The following is a 21,481-nucleotide window of genomic DNA, read 5'->3' on the forward strand; positions in this document are numbered from 1 at the left end:
TACGTCAACTACCAAATTAGGCCTTGCTCTTTCCTCAGCAGGGACGTCACTAGACACCTTTGATTCACGCGCGCGTTCAAAAACTGATGAAAATGTACGCGCGTGTACAAAAACTGATAAATGTACGCGCACTCCAAATAACGTGGGTGTGACGTGACAGGGTGAGTACGGTAACCGATTTACACAACCAATTTGCATTGTGTTCAACTATCTTAGAATTAAGCATACTTTATAGATACTGTATTTGTAAAAATCCAAATGAAAATTCCGGCTAGGATAAACAAAAATAGTAGCTAACTAGAAGGCGCTCCGAGTGTGCATACCCCCGCATACTGTAACATTCTCCTACATAAGATTTCACAAAAAAAAATAATATCTTTTTTTGTGTGTGTGTCTTAATGCTGTGCGTGATTAGGCTAATTTCACTAAACCACGCGTATGCGAGTTTGTAATCAGCCTTTCAACTAACAATAGTTTCAGTTGACTAACAACAGAACAGTAACGCCAAAACAAACGGGTGAATTTAAAAAGAAATATTTAAAACTATTCATATCAAAAAACATGTAAATTAAATCAAATTTATGTTTTAAAATTACAAATCACAAATTATAAATCCTGCTAACGAACACACGCGATCGACTCCACAACCTCCTTGGCGGAGCTAATAAGAGACATTGTGAACACTATTTTATATAACATTTTATTGATAAAAAACAAAGAAAATAGCAAATGAAATATTAAAGACATGTCAAAAAGTACAATTAAGTATTAATTTCACACTTTAGTCCAGATTGGAAGCGTGGGTAATAATACAATTTTGATAATACATTTGATTTACCGTCAACCACACGTAACAATGAAAAAACGTATTCTTTTCCCACCGAGACAATATCATAAATATAATATAATAATAATTCAATCTATCTATCGGTTTATGGTTCAACATTATTCTACTGCAGTTACTGCAATAAAGTTTGATTCAGTATGTAAAAAATGTCATAAGATGCAATAGCAGTGTACGATTACCGTAAAAAAAAGAATGCTTAACAAATAAATTACAACAATATAGTTACTGTAGTACGTGACTTAAGTAGAATCATTTTGACATGACTCCTAATTGTAATGCACATTTTGAATGTATCTGATAGTAGAACTATTTTACGACAAAGTGAAGTGTCTTAACTGGTTTTGAAGAAAGATAAAACACATGGTTTTGAAAATAAATTACACCAATCACATCAAAAGAGCGTAGCCTTAGGCCTACACATACACTACACTCGTCCGTCCAACAAATGTAACTTTAATACTTGGCCGTATTGTTAAAACATGAATTCCCCTAATTTATTTCATGAGGAAGCGTCCTCAATCATAGGCCTACCTTAACTAACATTTATTTCAAGTACGGTAAACACTAAATCACTTCTGGAAGACTGAAAGACGTGAGTAGGTGACCGCTAAAGCGTCAACTACCAAATTAGGCCTAGATCTTTCCTCAGCAGGGACGTCACTAGACACCTTGATTCACGCGCGCGTTCAAAAGCTTATGAAACGTACGCGCGCGTAAAAAAATGATGAAAATGTACGCGCGCGTCAAAAGTTTGATGAGAATGTACGCGCGTCAAACAACGTGGGTGTGACGTCACCGATGATTGTGCGTCATTTGGAGAATACGAATACTTTGGTCAATTTAATTTTAAGAACACTTTTTAAAATCACACCAAAAAAATAAAAATAGAAACATCGCCATCAACGTTTATGTTGTCTCTTTTCAATCTCACATTTTTGTAAAACGTCTACATCGGATCACGAACAGTCAACCATGATGACTCCTCCATTTGGCACAACTATAACTTCAGTAAATTGATTGTCTCTTTTCGCAAACTTATATTTAATATTAGAGGCCTAAAACATAAGAGCAGCAAAAACTGTGACTGTCAAACGCTATTTTGATCTTCGTACCATAATAAAATATTTACCAAAATCAAACATTTATTTCATAAATTTAAAGACAAAAAGTAATACTATATAACATTAGTTTCATTGTTATTTTTTAAATGGGTCCGTTCTTTTCAAATCAGGTGGCGGATATCCAAACATGATGAAATCAACCAAATATTTTTCTACAAATCTCTGCAGATAATTTAAATGAACAGAGTTCATTTCATCTGAAATTTTTTCCTGGGTAGTGGGTTTATACCATTGTTGTCTCTGTGGAAAAAACGTGTTGCTCTCGGCGCCTATCGTTTTTAAAACGTTGTTCGCGTCGACACTTAGATATTCAAACGATCCTATAAAATCAAAGTTGACGGCACACGGCTGACATAACTCGTTCATCGGCCTCCAATGCATATCCATGTCGGACGTATCCGTGTCTAATAAATATCTAATAAACTCTTCGAAAGACACATCATCGCCTTTCACATTACCTTCTACTAAGTTCCTGCGATATTTTTTCACAATCGGTACGCCATACCGCTTATGGAACGCCACTATATTTTCCTTGAATTTATTTCTGTAAGCGGATACCAGCCTTGATATTGGGTCGCGAACAAACATAAACTTAAAATAGGTTTTTAATTTAACGTCAATTTCCTCTTTGCTAAAGCTGTCCAAAAATACTAAATCCTTTTTATGATCCATTTTCTGAACTGTGTTAATATCATCTAGGCTCCCTTGTATATATTTTATTATACGTTTCCAGTTGGAACAGGCCACTTTCGGTACATAACAATATAAAAATTTGCGTTCTTCATCGACAATTATTTGATGAAAGACCGATTTAGGCTCGGGTAATTTCCAAACATCGTTTCTGGCTGGATCACCCGCACACATTGTCTGTAACGTTTTATTGCGCATTTTTCTTGCAATCTGAGGAAAGAACAAGTTTAAACGTTAGACAAGAGTACTAATTTAAAAAAACACATTTTATCGATGTTTATGCTGTTTATAGAGCAAACATATTCAATTAAACACTTTTCACATACAAGGGTGCCGATCCGTTTTGAGTATGAGGGAGGCCGGAGGAAACATTTCGAAGGAAAAAAAATCCAAACCCACAAAACAGTGCCGCGGAGTTTCGCTGCTTCGTGCAAATGTTGACATCTGAAAATGTAGAGCCCTCCCCACCCCCAGGGATCTGCGCCGCCAGTACTGTAAGCATTCAGTTGCAACCACATGCCAGAAATTGGTAACACAATACAGAAGAAGAAGCTATGTTAAACTTATTTGAATATTGCTTTCATTTCTTGCTTTCAATAATGAAATACCAAAGAAACAAAAACCAATACCAAAGAAACAAAAACCAATACCGAAGAAACAAAAACCAATACCGAAGAAACAAAAACCAATACCGAAGAAACAAAAACCAATACCGAAGAAACAAAAACCAATACCGAAGAAACAAAAACCAATACCGAAGAAACAAAAACCAATACCGAAGAAACAAAAACCAATACCGAAGAAACAAAAACCAATACCGAAGAAACAAAAACCAATACCGAAGAAACAAAAACCAATACCGAAGAAACAAAAACCAATACCGAAGAAACAAAAACCAATACCGAAGAAACAAAAACCAATACCGAAGAAACAAAAACCAATACCGAAGAAACAAAAACCAATACCGAAGAAACAAAAACCAATACCGAAGAAACAAAAACCAATACCGAAGAAACAAAAACCAATACCGAAGAAACAAAAACCAATACCGAAGAAACAAAAACCAATACCGAAGAAACAAAAACCAATACCGAAGAAACAAAAACCAATACCGAAGAAACAAAAACCAATACCGAAGAAACAAAAACCAATACCGAAAAAGCAAAAACCAATACCGAAGAAACACAAACCAATACCAAAGAAACAAAAACCAATACCGAAGAAACAAAAACCAATACTGAAGAAACAAAAACCAATACTGAAGAAACAAAAACCAATACTGAAGAAACAAAAACCAATACTGAAGAAACAAAAACCAATACCAAAAACAAAACTATTTTTAATAGTCAGACAGTTCATTTCTGTAGAAAACAAAGTTTGGATTGGACAGATCTTTAATCGGGGAAGATTGAGTAATTTCACACTGATAACATTTATAACTGAATCTTTATAGTATTTCTTTCATTACTCTTTGTTTCAACCCTTATCCCCATCACATTCATTCATTCATTCGCTCTTCACTTTATCTTTGGTTATACGCCATCCACGTAGGAGCCTCCTACTGTAAAGTTACATACATAATAAAAATGACATGACATAACAACAATGGGTTTGTTGTCATTAGTAGACGATCCTTGATATTTGGAGACGGAAATCTAATGAGCTCCAATGTTATTATTTTATTGGCAGACTCTTGTAAAGTAGGCCTACGTTTACTCGCGAGCGTACAGTCTGTACACTGTTGTGTGCAGTGGCGTGACGGTGGCTAAACCCAGGGGCCCGGAGCTTATGGAGCCCCTGAGCAGTGCCCAGAGGAAAAAAGCAGGCATTTAAATATGTCGAAAAAGGCTAAAAATGCCGGATGTCTCCAACATTGGAGGGCTACTTACGGTTCCTAAACCAGAGGCCTTTGAGTTACGCCACTGTTTGTGTGTTATTTTAAAAGGAGTTGAGTTCATGGAAGAAAAATTATTTAACAGTTAAAATTTACCACATGTAGTACAATGTACAAGAGGCTATTAGTTCTTTTTAGTTTGCGCATGGAATCATAATCCATCGTTTGGTATATTTGTTGTTTTACTTTATACTATAGGCCCTATCAAAAACGGCATTTGAGGATATACAGTACCGATTGTTGGGAATTCAAATAAAATAATATGTTACTGTATCTAACTGATACACGTACAGTATTACCAACAATGGTATAACGTAGTATTTGGTTGTTTGAAATTATTTCCTGGTACCGCATAATAGTAATACACTAACGTTTCAATTAAAAACGTTTTTTTGGTCGTGTCACGCACGAGTACCATTATGACATACATATTCATATATATATAGGCCTACAGGTCACGTTACATAATTTATCATGGGTTGAAACGGGCCAAACAGTACAAGTACTGTACAGCAGTACAACTCAACAATCACGGTAACATATCTACATAAAGTAGAACTTCTCCTTTGGAATACCCCTAATCAGGGAACATCATAAGTAATATAAGGACGAGACACTTTCCCGTGAATCAAAAGGCAAATGGTGGAGAGGGAATATTATGTTCTAACACTAGTCAACCTCTATCAAGTGACACCATCGCGTCGTGGTTGGTTTGCGTTGCGTTTACGTCCTTGCATTGCGTTCGAGAAAAGAACCAAGTTTTTAACAGGACGCAACGCAAGTATGTTATCGCAATGTGATTTGACCAATTACAAGCGATGGATTATTGTTCGTAACTGTCACTTGCCCACTCATGTTGTCTGTTATGGGTTCTACTGTAGGCCAGTGTACTGTACAAATAGGATGCTTTCAGGAATGTTGCTCATTGGGCAAATGATTGGAGGCAGGTATTTGAAATATTTTCACGACCTTTTTACATCATTCAACATTCATCCCAGACAAATTAGGCCCCGACACACTTAGGCCCCTAGTGCATCGCGTAAATAGATTTACCAGGCTTACCTCTGCCGCCTCAAGTTGACTTAAATCACTGTTGACCGTTTCTAAAGGTTTCTTCGTAGAAATAGCATTTCGGGTTCTGGTTACATTTGTAACTTGAAAAATACTTAATACAATGTAGATGTTAACAGTTATCAATGACAACACCACTAGTATATTCAATTTCCCAGAAAGCGTACGAGACCTGAGGTGAGCAAGAGCCATATTTGCTAGCAGACGATGGGCTGGAATGTTCAGACCGCCATATGTTGTTTTCAGGTTTAACCAGGTGTAAACAAATAGAACAATACGACGAATGCCTTTCACTTAAATCAACATCGGGGTGACAGAAGAAGTGATCAAACGAACCTAAAAATCACAGACTATTTGTATTGATTCGGCGCTAAATACGAGTATTTGTCCTTAATATTACAAAACTAAAAATCAACAACCAGTGTTCGGTATCATTCGGAAATCCTCTATAACATAACCCTCTCCTTACGTATTTCCTCGAGGCTTGGCTGGTGTAACAATTGGACTACTCGACTGTGTTTAAAAACAGTTTATTTAATCTGCATAACTGAAGATCAGCACATGATAAGATCTAAACACTGATGTAATCGTTAGCATCACATTCAACTGCAGACAGTACCGAACAATGCTTGTAATGTAATCGCCTTTATGTTAGATCATAGCTTCCAGTGTTGTGTCTCTCGTCGTAGGCCTATATACTGTTCTTATATTATCTAAGAGCTATTATAAGTATTAGCACACAACCTTTACCCCATAAAGAATGTGCACCTTGCACCTTGTCCGTTTATGTGTATATTCCAGCGTATAATAAACAGTTAAGCCAGCCTAGAACGTTTCAAGATTTGACAATGCGATAAACTTTGTAAGCACCGTCGAAAACAACGCTAACGAAAATAAACTAATCTCAGCAAAACGTGAAATACAGTATAACAACAATAATTATTTATCGCATGGAATGAGTTGAATAATAAAACTAAAGCGTGAGTCTAGAGTAGGCCTAATCACACAAATGTCCAATCCACGATATTGTTATACTGAAGAGAAACAGGATTAGAATGATCTAACAATTTAACTGTTCATTATATTCTACACAATGTAACCAGTGTACCGATGATAATACACAGGCTTTTGTACAGTTAAGCCAGGCCTATAAATAAATGTATCGAAATCTGACAATGCGATATAACCTATACTCTGTCGGTCTTTAAAGTATACCGTCAAAGCGATAACCTCGACAACTTGTTAATTAGATCAATAATTATTTATCGCTTGAAATGAGATAATAAAAAAGATGTAACTGTTCAAACACTTTGTCCAATTTTACGATGGTATTTATGAAAAAATGGCAAAGTAGATGAAGCCGTAATAAATGTAGCTAAGATGAAGAGTGCTGATGATAATGACATAACATTAAATGAAATTAATATAAACAATGATTCTAGTAATAATAGCAGTAATATAGTAAATTCAGGTAACACAAAATCAAGTAAAATGTTAAGTTTATTCTATTGTAATATAAGAAGTGTGAAAAACAAATTATTAGATTTCAATGTTAGATTTTCTTCTTCGTCTCATGACGTCATTGCTATATCAGAGACATGGCTCGATAGCACAGTATATGATAGTCAGCTTTTAAACAATGATTATACCATTTTTAGAAAGGATAGAAATTCTCATGGAGGGGGGTTTTAATTGCTTGTAAAACATGTTTAAATCCATCTTTATGCACAGATCTCAATGTTGATACACTTGAACTGATTTGGATAGAATGTCATAGTAATATAGGTAAAATTTTATTAGGAGTGTTTTATAGGCCGCCTTCTTCAAATGTTCAATATTTAAATTCCTTTATTGATAATCTAGATAAAGTTCAAGCAAAAGTTGTTGATTACAAACAGGTATTACTCATAGGCGACTTTAATATTCATGTTGATTGGAATTGTTTGAATGTGAACAATGGTTTATCCGCCCAAGCAGGAAGCTTGGTAGAAGGAACAATGGCAACTGGACTAGTGCAAATAATAGATCAGCCTTCTTATGTAACACGAAATGGGGATGGGCACTTTTTGGACTTGGCTTTTGTTAGTAATCCACTTTTAATTGATAAATGTCAAATTATTAACAATTTTGACTCATGTGATCATGAGGCAATTGAGATATGTCTAAGGATATCAAAACAACGTGAAAAAGTTATAACAAAAACTGTATATGCACTAAAAAATGCAGATTTTGAAAAGATGAAAAGCATATTAATTAATTTTAATTGGGAAAATTGTTTTATGTTTGAAAATATTAATAATATTTGGGATAGTATAATGAACAATATAAACAAGGCTATTTCTGAATCTGTGCCTATTAAGAAAAGAAATAAGACTAAATCATTTCCATGGATTACTACAGAAATTAAGAAACTTTGTACAAAGAAAAGAAAATTATATAGGAAGGCTAAGATTTTAAAAACAAATGAAGCTACAGATAGATTTAAGTGTTGTAGTAAGGAACTGAAAAAAGCCATATATTGTAGTCACAGAAATTATGTTCTAGACATCTCAAATAAGGCTACTTCAAATATAAAGCAATTTTGGGCATATATTAGGGCAATTAGACAAGATTCACAAGTTATAAGTTTTAAGATTAATGATGCTATAGTAACAGATGCTAGAGAGATAGCAAATTTGTTTAATGATCAATTTTCTAGTAATTTCAGTAATAATGATGATGGTGGTAATGATGACTTGCTCTGCAACTCTGATATTATCCCTCAGCATTATATGGAACTTGAGAAATTTAATGTGATGGAAGTTTATCAGGCATTAAACTATTTAATTGTTTCAAAATCTCCAGGACCTGATAATTTACTTCCCATATTTCTAAAGGTTTGTAGGGTAGAACTAGCACGATTGTTGTGCGACTTTTTTAACTTATCTTTAGAAAAAGGCATTTTACCAAAACAGTGGAAAACTGCTAATGTTGTACCTGTTTTCAAAAAGCATGGAAAACCTAAAGGTGATTTTAAGAGTTACAGACCTGTGTCTTTAACACCAATTGTTTGTAAAATTATGGAGAAACTTGTGTGTACCCGAATCAATAATTTCTTAGAGGCTAATAGTATATTATCAGATAATCAGTTTGGTTTTAGACATGCTTATAGTACGGAATTGTTACTCACTAAGGCGTTTCATTCATGGGCTCAAAGTTTAGATGCAAAAAATTGTAAGCAAGTAGATGTAATTTTCTTAGATTTTTCATCTGCTTTTGATAAAGTACCCCATAATCGTCTGATTAAGAAACTTAACAATATTGGCTTAAACAAAGGTTTAAATAAATGGATCCAGGATTTTCTTTTAAATAGAAAACAAAGAGTTATCTATAGAGGTGAAATATCGCATTGGAAGAATGTAATATCAGGGGTACCCCAGGGGTCAGTTCTTGGCCCTCTTTTGTTTCTATTGTATGTGAGTGATCTTGAATATGGTATAGAATCTTCAATTTTTCAATTTGCAGATGACAATACCATTTCAAGACCTATTCATGAATTAGAAGACTGTATAAAGTTACAGAGTGATTTAAATAAGATTTATGAATGGTCAGTTTTAAATAAACTACCATTAAATGCATCAAAATGTGCAGCAATGAGTTTATCCAGGTGTAAAGATCCCATCATATTTGCTTACGATATCAATTCCGATTCAACGGAAAGAGTCCATGAATTCAAACTACTTGGTGTATATATCAACAGTAAATTAACATGCCATTCTCATGTAGATTATGTTTGTAGTAAGGCAAGCAAACTTCTTGGTTTTGTTTCAAGATGTAGTAAAGCAATGTCTTGGATGGCAATGCTAAATCTTTACAAAGCACTAATACTACCTGTTGTGACTTACTGTTGTTGTATGTGGGCACCTACTGAAATATCTCATATGTATAGACTTGAAAGGGTTCAGAGAAAGGCCACTAGAATAATTATGTACAGAAAAAAAGGAAATTGGGACACTTCATATTTATATAGGTTAAAGACCCTAAATATTTTAAGTATTGAAGATATATTTAAAGTGTATAGACTCACATTAGGTTTTAAAATAATGCATGGCCTCTGTCCATCATCCTTTAATGAGTTTGTGAGATCAAGTGAGAGGTGTGAAGGGCGGTTAATACATTGGAAGGCAAAGACCAATACATTTTTAAATTCATCGTTTGTTATTTTCCCTAGATTATGGGAGCAACTTCGCAATGAAATTAAACAATGTGCTACAATTTCAGACTTTAAAGCCCAACTCATCAAACATTTGATCTCAAAATATTAAGTTGTAATTGTTTATATTGTTTATTTAATGCAGCTTATTTTTAATTGGTGTATCTCATTATTACTTTGTTTTGTTTTATTTTGACTTAATTTGTGCTACTTAGTTTTGTTATTTTTGTATTTTATAAGTAATGATGGAGTAAGAGCAGTTTTCTGTTTGGGCTCATGCCTATTACTTGCTCCTGGCAAGATGAATTGTAAAATGTACTTTATGAACTTTTGCCAAATAAATATTATTATTATTATTATTATTATTATGAAGAGAAAATCGGATTAGAATATCCCGGATGAGTTAACGTTCCTTTCTAAAACACACTGTTCAATTCAAGCATGATAATCAAGTGTATGCCTAATAATACTGTATTCCAATCTTTTGAAATCAACATTGATATCGATTAGTTTGGCGGAATAAAATAAAGCAGACAAGTCGCTAGTGTCCAATATGTTTAGTTTTATACCAACTTTACTTCTGCGCTCACTCACTCAGCGTTGACAAGTACACTTGTGCATATGTGTTTAGTCCCTCGGCAAATTTAACGCGTAAGTAACGTTACTGCGTACGTTCATACGTGTTTAGTCCCTCTGCAAATATAACGCGTAAGTAACGTTACTGCGTACGTTCATACGTGTTTAGTCCCTCTGCAAATATAACGCGTCAGTAACGTTACTGCGTACGTTCATACGTGTTTAGTCCCTCTGCAAATATAACGCGTAAGTAACGTTACTGCGTACGTTCATACGTGTTTAGTCCCTCTGCAAATATAACGCGTCAGTAACGTTACTGCGTACGTTCATACGTGTTTAGTCCCTCTGCAAATATAACGCGTAAGTAACGTTACTGCGTACGTTCATACGTGTTTAGTCCCTCTGCAAATATAACGCGTAAGTAACGTTACTGCGTACGTTCATACGTGTTTAGTCCCTCTGCAAATATAACGCGTAAGTAACGTTACTGCGTACGTTCATACGTGTTTAGTCCCTCTGCAAATATAACGCGTAAGTAACGTTACTGCGTATGTTCATACGTGTTTAGTACCTCTGCAAATATAACGCGTAAGTAACGTTGCTATGTTGTGGAAGACAATCATAGTAAAAAAAGACGCATTGCGTCCAATGTTGTGCCAATTGTAGACGGGCTTTGAAAAAGCACGTAGGAAATTAAAACGCGACACAACGCGTCTGTTAAAGTAGTGGACGTGCATGTATTTGATTGCTGCTATTCATAGTCCGACTCTCTAACGATGCATAACCAGTAAGCATTAACATTATCGGCGTCAAGACGCCTGTTAATACTATAAACAATAGATATAAACCCCAAAGGAGAAATACACTAAATATTTATTAATGGGTTTGTCGCGTTAAGGCCACAGATGAGCGGTAACGGTAAGCGGAAACCGCGTAGCTTGTCCCACGAAGAATCTGTGTGGTGTATCTATACTATAAATCCTCAGCGGAAACCGCCTGTCCGTTCCGTACTTTGTATAAATGGACACAAGAAATTAACATGATTCTATAATTGTTTTTACCGTTACCGCTCGTCTGTGTAAATTGGCCTTTACTAAATCATAGTTTGAGTTTAATGTAGCGTAGGCCAATTATTCCCATAAATTAAAGGAGAGCTGATAAATCTGCATTTTCTTCAACTTCACCAACGATTAGGCTAATATACAAGCGTATTTGTTTGGATTGAAAATGTGACATCTATTACATTTTAAATGTTTATAACATTACATTATATGCCAAATTACGTCAATGTGTTATCAAATTCTAGATATATCAGAGTATTATGACATCACGTCATAAATTGTAAAAGACCTAGAAATGATGAACCTGTCATAATACAAACAACACAATAGGCCTACATTATAAAAAAACCGTGTTTTTAAACCATGCCTTTTTTAATCAACAACCTCCCATACGAGAGAGGTGGTTCAAGTCACACCTAATAGACTTGCCCCAAGTTTGTATTTAATTTGTCTTTTGCAAAATGTTCGTTCACTACCAGTCGGCGTGTCAATTTTTGTCTGGATAATAAAATTGTGTACTGTGTATGTGATTGTGAGCTCAAGAATTATACGTATGAAACGCCATATGTGCCAAAATATTTTTATTTTACTAGAAGTAAGACGGAACACCTTTATATGGGTTAAATGAATAGTAAGGAAGACGGGTACAATAACTGACGATGTCATGACGACAAAGGAATTATTATAAACTATTTGAAAAATCGTTCATAACCATCATTTCCAAGCTTAAACATTTTTATTTACAAAAAACGCTTCTCATCTCACGATAACTACCGTCAACATGCATCTCAATATTTATCTGAAAATGTTTTCATAGACTCTCTTTTCCCAGACGTGCTTTGGGGTGTGCACATGCCCAGTTAGAGTTTCCAAATACCCATTTTTTCAGCTGTAGTAAACAATAACCTACCGCATGGTAACTGTTTCTAATGATTCCGTATTGCCTAAAGGAGCGGCGCGAAAAGTGCATTTGAAATAGTGAGTTAACACACAGATTTAGAAAAAACAACTACGATAAATAAAAACCGGCATTATTCTCCTTCTAACTGCGATGAAAAATTAATTATGCGAAAATATTCCGAACAACGCTTTATTTATTAGCAGTTCAAATTGTCATAAATTCCACATTGTCCATCGGTAATTTCCAAGCTTAAAAAGCAGATTTGCAATAGATGTTAACTTGATGTTGTTTACAATGTTTTACTCTTTATCGCAGTGCGATGTAACGATATTAATGTTTAGAGAATATTAAATAGGACTATTATCTGGTAGGCCTACTTAATAATATATGTATGAACGAATTAGTTGAGACGACCACGTCACTTTTTTGCTACGGTACTAGACTTAGGCCTACCCCAAGTCTGTATTCATTGTCTTTTTTTTATTTACTTGTTTTTATTTCGATTTTTGTCTAAAAAACTTAAGTAGTACGGTATACGTATGAAACGCCATTTGTGCCAAAATATTTATCTTTTTACTAATATTAAAACAAAACTCTGTCTGGAACCCAGACTACTACGGTACATTTACTAGCTGATTATCGGTACTACTGTATATCTAAATGTGGGCACATTCTGTGATACGGAATCACACGTGTTTCACCTGGGACGCCTGTCTATAGACCCTAAACTAACCTGTAACCTTCCTTGATAAGGCACCACATGTGACACACATGTGAACAACTTTATGAGAAGATACAGCTCTATCTACACTATCAAACTTTATGTGACAAAATGTGATGTGCCCATATATTGACACGATGATGTCATACTCATCACACTTTGTTGATAGTATAGACAGAGCTTGAAATACAAATGAAGGGGAGCAGTCTTTAGATTGTTTGTAATCTATTTATTATATTGTCTCGTCGTTTAAATGACCCCGTGACATTGTTGCTCATCATAAACTCAAAGATATAAATAATAACGCACCGTACGACAACTCAAACACGTTTGTTTTGTTTCAATTAAAATGCAATTGCAGTCTTGAGAACTTTGTGTATGACGTTTACTGTAAAGAGAGGAATATTAAGGAGAGCAAGCAAGCTTAAATCGATCCAATTTGATTTGTTTTGCTAATGTAGGCCTACACAATTATGACAAATTTGAACTTTGTTTTATTATCCATGCAAGCCTAAACAATTAGTCAATTATAAATCAAAACATTTGCTTAAAAAAAATATCGTTTTGATTTGTTTACATGAGTGTTTATGTAGGCCTACACAATTACAACAATTGGAAATCAAACACTTGCTTAAAACGATTTTTATAGGCTATCTATATATAAACTTGTTATTTTAGTGTTGTAGGCCTACATAATAGGACAATTGGAGATCAAACACTCCTTGGTCTTTCAAATTTACTTTACAATAATAGGCTATATAACCATGAGTGTATGTTCAAATATGAGATGTTATTCAAATAGTGAAACAGGAAATAATTCAAGTCTGCAGGCCTGTGTATTATTAATAGTACGTTCTGCTTTTGAATGACTTGTTCAACATGATTACATGGCAATGCATGTGCTTTTAATTTTGTCTTAACATGACGTTGCATTTCACACGAGACGAGAACGAGGCTACCTATAATTTTTTTTTTCCTCTTTCGAGGGTGTAGCCCATAAATTAAACAAAAAAAACACGTGTGTTAAAAAAACATATGTTTATAACATTATACTATAATAATAATAATACAGTTTTAAAAATATCATATCTTTTTGTTAAATTGGTTATTATATTGGCACATAACCTCTTATAAAATTTGGCCAACGTGTTGAAGCGTTGTTTTTGTCTATATTTCTTTCTTCTTTTTTATTTTTCTGTATTATAGCTAAAATACGATAAGTGACTACTTAAAAAAGTTACTTCAATATTACCTATAATCCGTTGTATAAATGAATGTTTAGTTCTATCAATGGTAACAAAATATTTTATGAGTCGGGTCTTATTTTCCCACGACAAAATGTCAATACCCTAAGCGATTTTTAATGCAGCAATAGGTCGAAGTTTAAATAGTTTATAATATTCTTGAACGTTTCCCGTCACAAATACAACCAATATTTGCGGCTGAAGTTAGTCAATAACCCAATATCCCCGAGCTATTTTCCAACTTTATAGCCTGCAGACAGGACTAGCTAACGTTCTCAGTCACTTAATCGAACCCCTAACCATGTTCACAACAATAAATAATTGTTTAAACATCAAAATATTAAATCGTATTCAGGATTCGCGTGATATGATTTGTTTTAACGTCAGCTAAACTGTTTTCCCACCATTGAATACAATAATTATATAGGCCTACGTTTCATTTGGATGTCTAGGCTGGACTGAGACGATGACGCGCGCCTGTTACTGGTGTGGAGCTAGTTCAAAGAACAGACAAGCCAAGGTTAATTTAATTTAACGTGAAAACAGATGATATTTCCTTCGTCTGAAAATAATAATACTACAGGCCTACTCGTTTCTACACACGAGGCAGCCAATCCCCTTCCCTTGGTTATGAGAATAACTAGAACCGATTGCTTAGTTCCACAATATTCAACTCAATTAGATTTGAGTTATTATTATTATTATTATTTTTAAATTATTTTATCATGTAGCATGATAGTTAGTTTTTAGTTAAGCGTGGTTCCCACTAGCGACGCAACACAAGGACGTAACGCAACGCAAGTGAATTGACTAATCACAAGCGATGGCTTATTCGCTTGTGATTGCTAACTGTCATAACTTCGCTTGTCATTGGTTAAAATGCTTGCGTTGCGTGTACGTTCTTGCGTAACGTTCTAGTGGGAACCAAGCTTTAGTTAGCTTTTATTTCCCTATGGTCCGTTTAGGTAATACAATGTTGTGTGTTGGTGGTAAATATATTAGGTTAGTTGATCCTGCAAGAGTGCAGCGAACTAGAACTAAGCCCAGTGAAACAATTTTATCATGGTACTTGCATGAAGGCTATACCAGTGGCAGTCGGACTGGATGTTACCTCCATGGTACAATAATGTCGTAGGCCTACCCTGACCTTCTATGAAGCAGATGAACAAACTGGGTGTTAATATGTCTAGGCCTACATGTTGCAGGGCATCACGTATGCAAAACCCAGGAGAGCAACAAATCGCTCTCCTCAAATCACCGAGGAGAGCAATTCGCTCTCCTTGCAAAAATTTTAAATCGCTCTCCTCAAATATTTATGTTGAAGTTGAAGGATGGTCGCCCTTATTAAAAATGGCTGGCCCTTATTAATTTTTTGTACACATTTTTTTGCCCGGCAGGGGATAACCCCCCCCCCCCCCCCCGGGCACAACAAATGTATACTGTACCTCTCCCCTAAAATCCCCCACACCCACCTTTACACACAATATTTTCCGTGGGGATCGTATTATTCTACAGTACAAAAAACTCAAGCCAATTTTTTTTTTATGGCCTGCCTGGGTAGATTGGGTTTCAGGAGCCTGGAGAATCCTGTCCTGGCCAACTATATGCCTTTAGCCTAGCTTTTCTAGCCTAGCTTGTTGGCCTAGAAATCAGACAGAAAACCTGAAAAGTATTTACCTTCAATTCATAAATTATACAATTCTAACATGCAACAGCCATTAAAATATTGATAATAAGTTACAAAGTGTCATTCTAAAATAATTAAGAAAGATATTTGATCGTGTTTACATGTGTCACACATGGGCGCACGCACAATAGGGGAGGGCTGAGAGAGAGCTTCTAGAAGATGATGACGTCACACATCAGCACGTGTTTTGAGGAGGATTTGAGTGACCAAAATTGGTTAGAACTTTCGAAGAAATAATCCATCTTCAAAATGACATAATTAAAGCAACCAGCAGCTAAGCTTTTTTAAATAATAAACATTATATTTAGGCCTCCTATATTAATGTTTCCTATATTAATGTTTCCTTTTAAAATTAAATATATTTTATTAACTCGTTCCATAAAAACATAAAGGGAAAAATTATTGGTTGGGACATGATCTTCCTGTAAAGGAGGTGTTTCTATGACACCGTACTGGTTGCACTATGAGGCGATGAAGTAAACTCGCCCTTGTTGAATGCGCGCAGGCAGGGGAATCCCCTTTGTTGGTACCTCGCACTGTGAGATGGAGCGCGATGAATTGCTCTCCTTTTCGAAGGTTGTTGATTGCGATCGCGCTCGCGATCCTTAAAAACGAGGGACTGCCATTAGGCTTGTAGCTTTATAACTTAGCTTATATATTATTAGCCTAGGCCTAGATTGGTTTTAACTTTTAAAAATCCGCGTGTTTTTAGGCCTCTTGACAGAAAAATCAACACTGTCAAAAGCTAGGCTCTATTTTGAAAATTAAGGAGCGCGATAAATTGCTCTCCTCGAAGCCTGTTGAGGAGCGCGGAGGAGCGCGGTCGCGCAGGCGCTCCTTATAAATGATGCCCTGATGTTGATTAATTAACCCTCATGTTTTAAAAGGTAATTTATGCGACCATTACATGTGTAACGTCCGAACGGGCCCATTGACACGTGTACACGTCTGAATGTATATGTACTTGGTTCCTTTTGGACGCAACGCAAGGACGTGACGTTTAGCGCAACGCAAGCTAATTGACCAATGACAAGCGACAGTTCGAATAATGTATCACTTGTGATTGGTCAAGTTACGTCCTGGTGCTTGGAAGAGTAGTGTACTTTATCTATCCCAGGTGATTTATTTGGATTTAGAACCGGCTTATTTTTATAAAACTGAAAAGCGTCTACACCGCGAGGTCGATTAAAGGCCAATTTACACAGAACGAGCGGCAGTAAAGCGTGGTTCCCACTAGCGACGCAACACAAGGACGTAACGCAACGCAAGTGAATTGACCAATCACAAGCGATGGCTTATTCGCTTGTGATTGCTAACTGTATATAACTTCGCTTGTCATTGGTTAAAACGCTTGCGTTGCGTTTACGTCCTTGCGTTACGTTCTAGTGAGAACCAAGCTTTAGCGTGAAAATCTTGTACAGTAAGAAATACGAAGAGGTAGGTGATGGTCATATGGAGCATCATGATTAATTCAAAACACGATGGCTATTTGTGCAGGTGACCTTTAGTTAGGAGATAATATCTATACAATGATATGAATGATAGGCCAACAAACAGGAATGTGCAAGACAATAAATCATAAATAGAGCTACACTGATTGGCGTGTCCTAGATTTGTATCGCCTGAAACACTAATATTTACTTCTAAATAATAAGAAAACTATTATTTTCATTATCTTGACTGTGTTTATTAAAGGTGTGTTCTTTCTTATTCAAAAACATTACATTTCTACACATGTTCAACATGTCTAATATGTTCAGCAGTTTATCCCAGTATGGTTTTTTATTCCACCATGGCATGATTTTTTTTCAAAACAGATGTAAACCACTTTTCTTTCTTTAAAACAACTGGAAATGGCATGTATGGCTGCGGCGAAAGTGAGAAAGTAAAGTTACACCCGCGAATTGACCTCAGGGGCCAGACTGACCGAACCAAGAAACAAACACACGGAAATGACAATGACAGGTACAATATGGCGTATTGAGAATGAAATCCTTCTAAACAATACTAAAGAAAATAGCCTGGTAAAAGTACTTGGGCTACAATTATAGGTCATGGCATTCACCTACGTGTGCCACGTAGATGTGGCCTAGGTTTGGCCTGTTTGAGCTGAGTCAAATAAACTTTTCTTGCAAAGGATAATCAAAGATAAAATATTCATTTTTAAGCTAAACTGACACAGAATAATAATATAAATGCACATTATATCGAATCGGGTACGGCAAATAGGCTTACAATAACTCTAATTATGTTATCATAAAATAAAATTACCGTACACTAATTTAACTCTAAAAAAAGTCCTTTTCTCGTGTTTTATTTTTTAGACAATTAGTTTTCTTTTATCTTTAGGCCTAATTTCCCATGTTCTTTAGCACTAGTACAGTAATTCTCCCCGGGGAACGACACGGACATGCTGGGATCACATTAAAGACGATCGTCCAATAATAATGATATGACGACGCAATGTTTTACAAGCCACGTATTTAGTTTCTTAACTGAAAAGGTTGCAATTTTCGTTTAGAAATAGCATTATGGCATTAAAAAGTACATGGTTCAATGATCATAACTCTATTACATTATGATAAAATGTATAAATAAGTTTTAATTAATTGTGATCTTCGTGATTGAAGATAAACAGATAAATTTTCATGTGTTTTTCATTGCAATGTTTTCAGAAACAACAACTGAAAACAAAACAACGTTGTTATTTCCAATCCATGTTCTATTGGGCGTTTTACTCCATGATCTGGCATTGGTTTTTGTAAATTACACAGGTACTGTGTTTGTTACTATAAACTGTCTTTGTGGATTGAGTTTCTATCGTAGTCGGTAGACAATTTACAAAAGCAAAAAAAAAACAAAAAAAAAACAGGAACTGGCATATAATTCTTACTAACTAGTCCCATCGAGCACAAACTAATAGTGGTTGGCCGGGGACTATTATTTAGTTGATTCTCTTCCCCTTTTCCTGTCAACAAATATGTTTTTTTTTTCAACGAAAATAATATAATAATCACACAATTAGTTTGTTTTGTTTAGAAAGAAACATATTAATGGCATTCCATTTTTCTGTCAAATGTATATACAAGCCTACAAACCTCTAATAAGAAACATTTACCCGCCGCGCCTCACAAATGTAACATTTTAAAAAACAAAATCACAAACACGAACATCTAAATGAAAGCGTTGATGGCAATTTAGGACAGTTATATTTTATGAATGCATTACACAAACACGAGATACAATTACAATGTACTACACGTGTCAAAGTGATAAGCGAGGCTTATCATTTTTTGAATAATTAAACTGGAATCACAAAAGCACATGCGTTCAATATCCGTTTACAAATTGGTGTAAAAAAAAGCATGAACGATGTTTGCAATTATCGAAGAATATAAAGTAAGACGGACCAGCATGAAAATATAAATATTTAATGAAGACAGATGTTGGTGCAATAATTGTCAACATGTGCGAAGTATTCTGGATATAGGCCTAGTATATGGAATATTGGGTCTATTTTATACAACAAGTTTTTAATATTACATTTTCTCGGAGAAGAATTAGATTCATAATACTACTGAAATAACCATTTTTATTGTGCCAAACATTTTTTTAAGAACCAAAGTTGCATTGCATTGTATCCTGAAATGTCCCTTTTGTCTATATATTTGTTGCACATTTAAAATATCATTAGATATTATATAAATAGTGTGTACTATTGCACGCCATGTGACCCACAAAAGTCCTGTATATAGTGTCTAAAAGCCTATTATTAGGCCTACTGTTTTAAAATTTGGTTGATTGACGATTATAATACATATGCACGTGACTGTCTCACACCTAGCAGGGATTTGTTGTTCAACATTAAATCAACGAAACAATTAGAGCCTTTTGATTACCTCCATGCTTTTGATATTGATGGTAGTTTGCTTGCTTGGTGATGGCATTGAATTGAGATAGGCACTGTGGAACAATCGTGTTTTGGGGGTCGTTTCTTCTCCCTTATACTGCATGCTATTGTAATTTATTTATCACATTTCCCCAGAACAACACAATTCCTAAAATATTTTAATGAATGTTTAATCTTTCCGGCAATGTGACTGCAGTATTTATACTATATACATGTGTTCTGTTCCTCGGACATATTTTAGTTTATTTTAATCAATTCAAATACGTATAAGAAGAACAAATCACTAAAGTCATGAAATAATATCCACAGAAAAAGTATTATCCTTAGGCAATCAAGAATGTGATTGCAAAATAAACACAATTTCCAATGTCAAAAGTCACCAGAGGTCAAACCAATAAAAATAATTCCAAGAGCAAGATCTTTTGTTATGTGTCGATATACCTTTTGAATGAGCTCTGTATACCAGTAAAATTGATACAACAAATAAACCATTCTATGATAATTAGACCTAGAGTGGAGATTAACAATTTATCGTGACTTTTTGAGTTTGTAAATATAAATTTCGTCGACTTACCTCTGCATTTAGCCTTTCTAACCGCTCGTGTCTCATTTGCAATTGCACTGCCTGTAAGCTGCTGATTGTAAATCCCTGAAAAGTTGCCACTACGAAGAAAAAGGCAAAAGTGACACAGAACATAGCAATAAGCATGGACTTTGGCGACCGGCTTCGAAAGACATGAAATATAGTACCAGCCATACTAGTAGCAGATTTTTTGCAAAAGTTAACCCGACAATGTTTGCCGCTGTAAAGGCCAATTAGCCGTACTTTTAGCCTGAATCCACGCACTCACACTCACAGACTAGCAGCACACACGATGATATATTTCCCTAAGCAGAAAATGTTAAAAGCATTTCCTCCGTGGCCTTGCTCAATGATTACACCATTGAATCAGATTACATCCGAACGAAAGGTCGCAGTAGTACTTGGTATAAAAAATAAATCAAAATTGTCTATATCTTCGTTTGTATCGACCTACAATGGAATGTATCAAAAAGATGGAAGACCAGACTAAGCTTATAAGTTTCTTTCGAAGTTATACGTCTTATATTTGACCTGACTTCAGGAAGAGATTCTTAAATGAAATTGATAAACCCACCAATCAGAACAAAGTATCCTCGACCTCGCTCCTACAATATCTCAGTTCGGGCAAAGGTTCAGATTACAAGTTCAAAGAAAATTACAAGTTATTAAAGGAATATTTACCCTTAATTTATGATTGTTCCGTAAAATCATGATTGACCTAAAAAGTGTTAGATCATAAAAAAAAATCACAAAGTATTCGACTATTGTTTCAAAATAATATTTTCAAGCACTTATTCATTCATAAACTAATATATCCGAATAATTTAGCCACCTTTGTTTTTGTTTTTTTTTTAAATCACATAATACTTAATAGTTCCACAGATCATTTTGATTAAAATCCATTCAAGAGGGGTACCGTATTTTCGAAAATCGTGCTAAAATCCTAATATTGTTTGACAAAAATTGAATTTGTGTCGATGTGA

At 35.0% G+C, this 21,481-nt stretch overlaps 1 protein-coding gene across 2 annotated transcripts; it reads right to left on the reverse strand.

The window, feature by feature from the left end:
* Positions 1-711: 711 nt before the first annotated feature.
* On the reverse strand, positions 712-21,006 carry LOC140049649 (carbohydrate sulfotransferase 14-like). 2 transcript variants are annotated; one of them, XM_072094595.1, is made up of 2 exons: positions 20,490-21,006; positions 712-2,868 (listed from the first exon to the last, which is right to left on the reverse strand). In XM_072094595.1, exons 1-2 carry the CDS (start codon positions 20,670-20,672, stop codon positions 2,044-2,046), a joined length of 1,008 nt encoding a protein of 335 aa, XP_071950696.1. In that variant the 5' UTR covers positions 20,673-21,006; the 3' UTR covers positions 712-2,043. The 2 variants fall into 2 exon arrangements, with proteins under 2 accessions (XP_071950696.1, XP_071950695.1); XM_072094594.1 differs by lacking the exon at positions 20,490-21,006 and adding an exon at positions 5,615-6,493.
* Between the last annotated feature and the right edge of the window lie 475 nt (positions 21,007-21,481).

This window comes from Antedon mediterranea, chromosome 5, assembly GCF_964355755.1.
Source record: "Antedon mediterranea chromosome 5, ecAntMedi1.1, whole genome shotgun sequence".
Classification (NCBI taxonomy): Eukaryota; Metazoa; Echinodermata; class Crinoidea; order Comatulida; family Antedonidae; genus Antedon; species Antedon mediterranea.

Coding starts and splice junctions, on each gene's coding strand:
- LOC140049649 (XM_072094594.1), bottom strand. CDS start 5,815: ATGGCTCTTGCTCACCTCAGGTCTCGTACGCTTTCTGGGAAATTGAAT. Junction 2,869..5,614: donor GTCAACTTGAGGCGGCAGAG/GTAAGCCTGGTA, acceptor TTCTTTCCTCAG/ATTGCAAGAAAAATGCGCAA.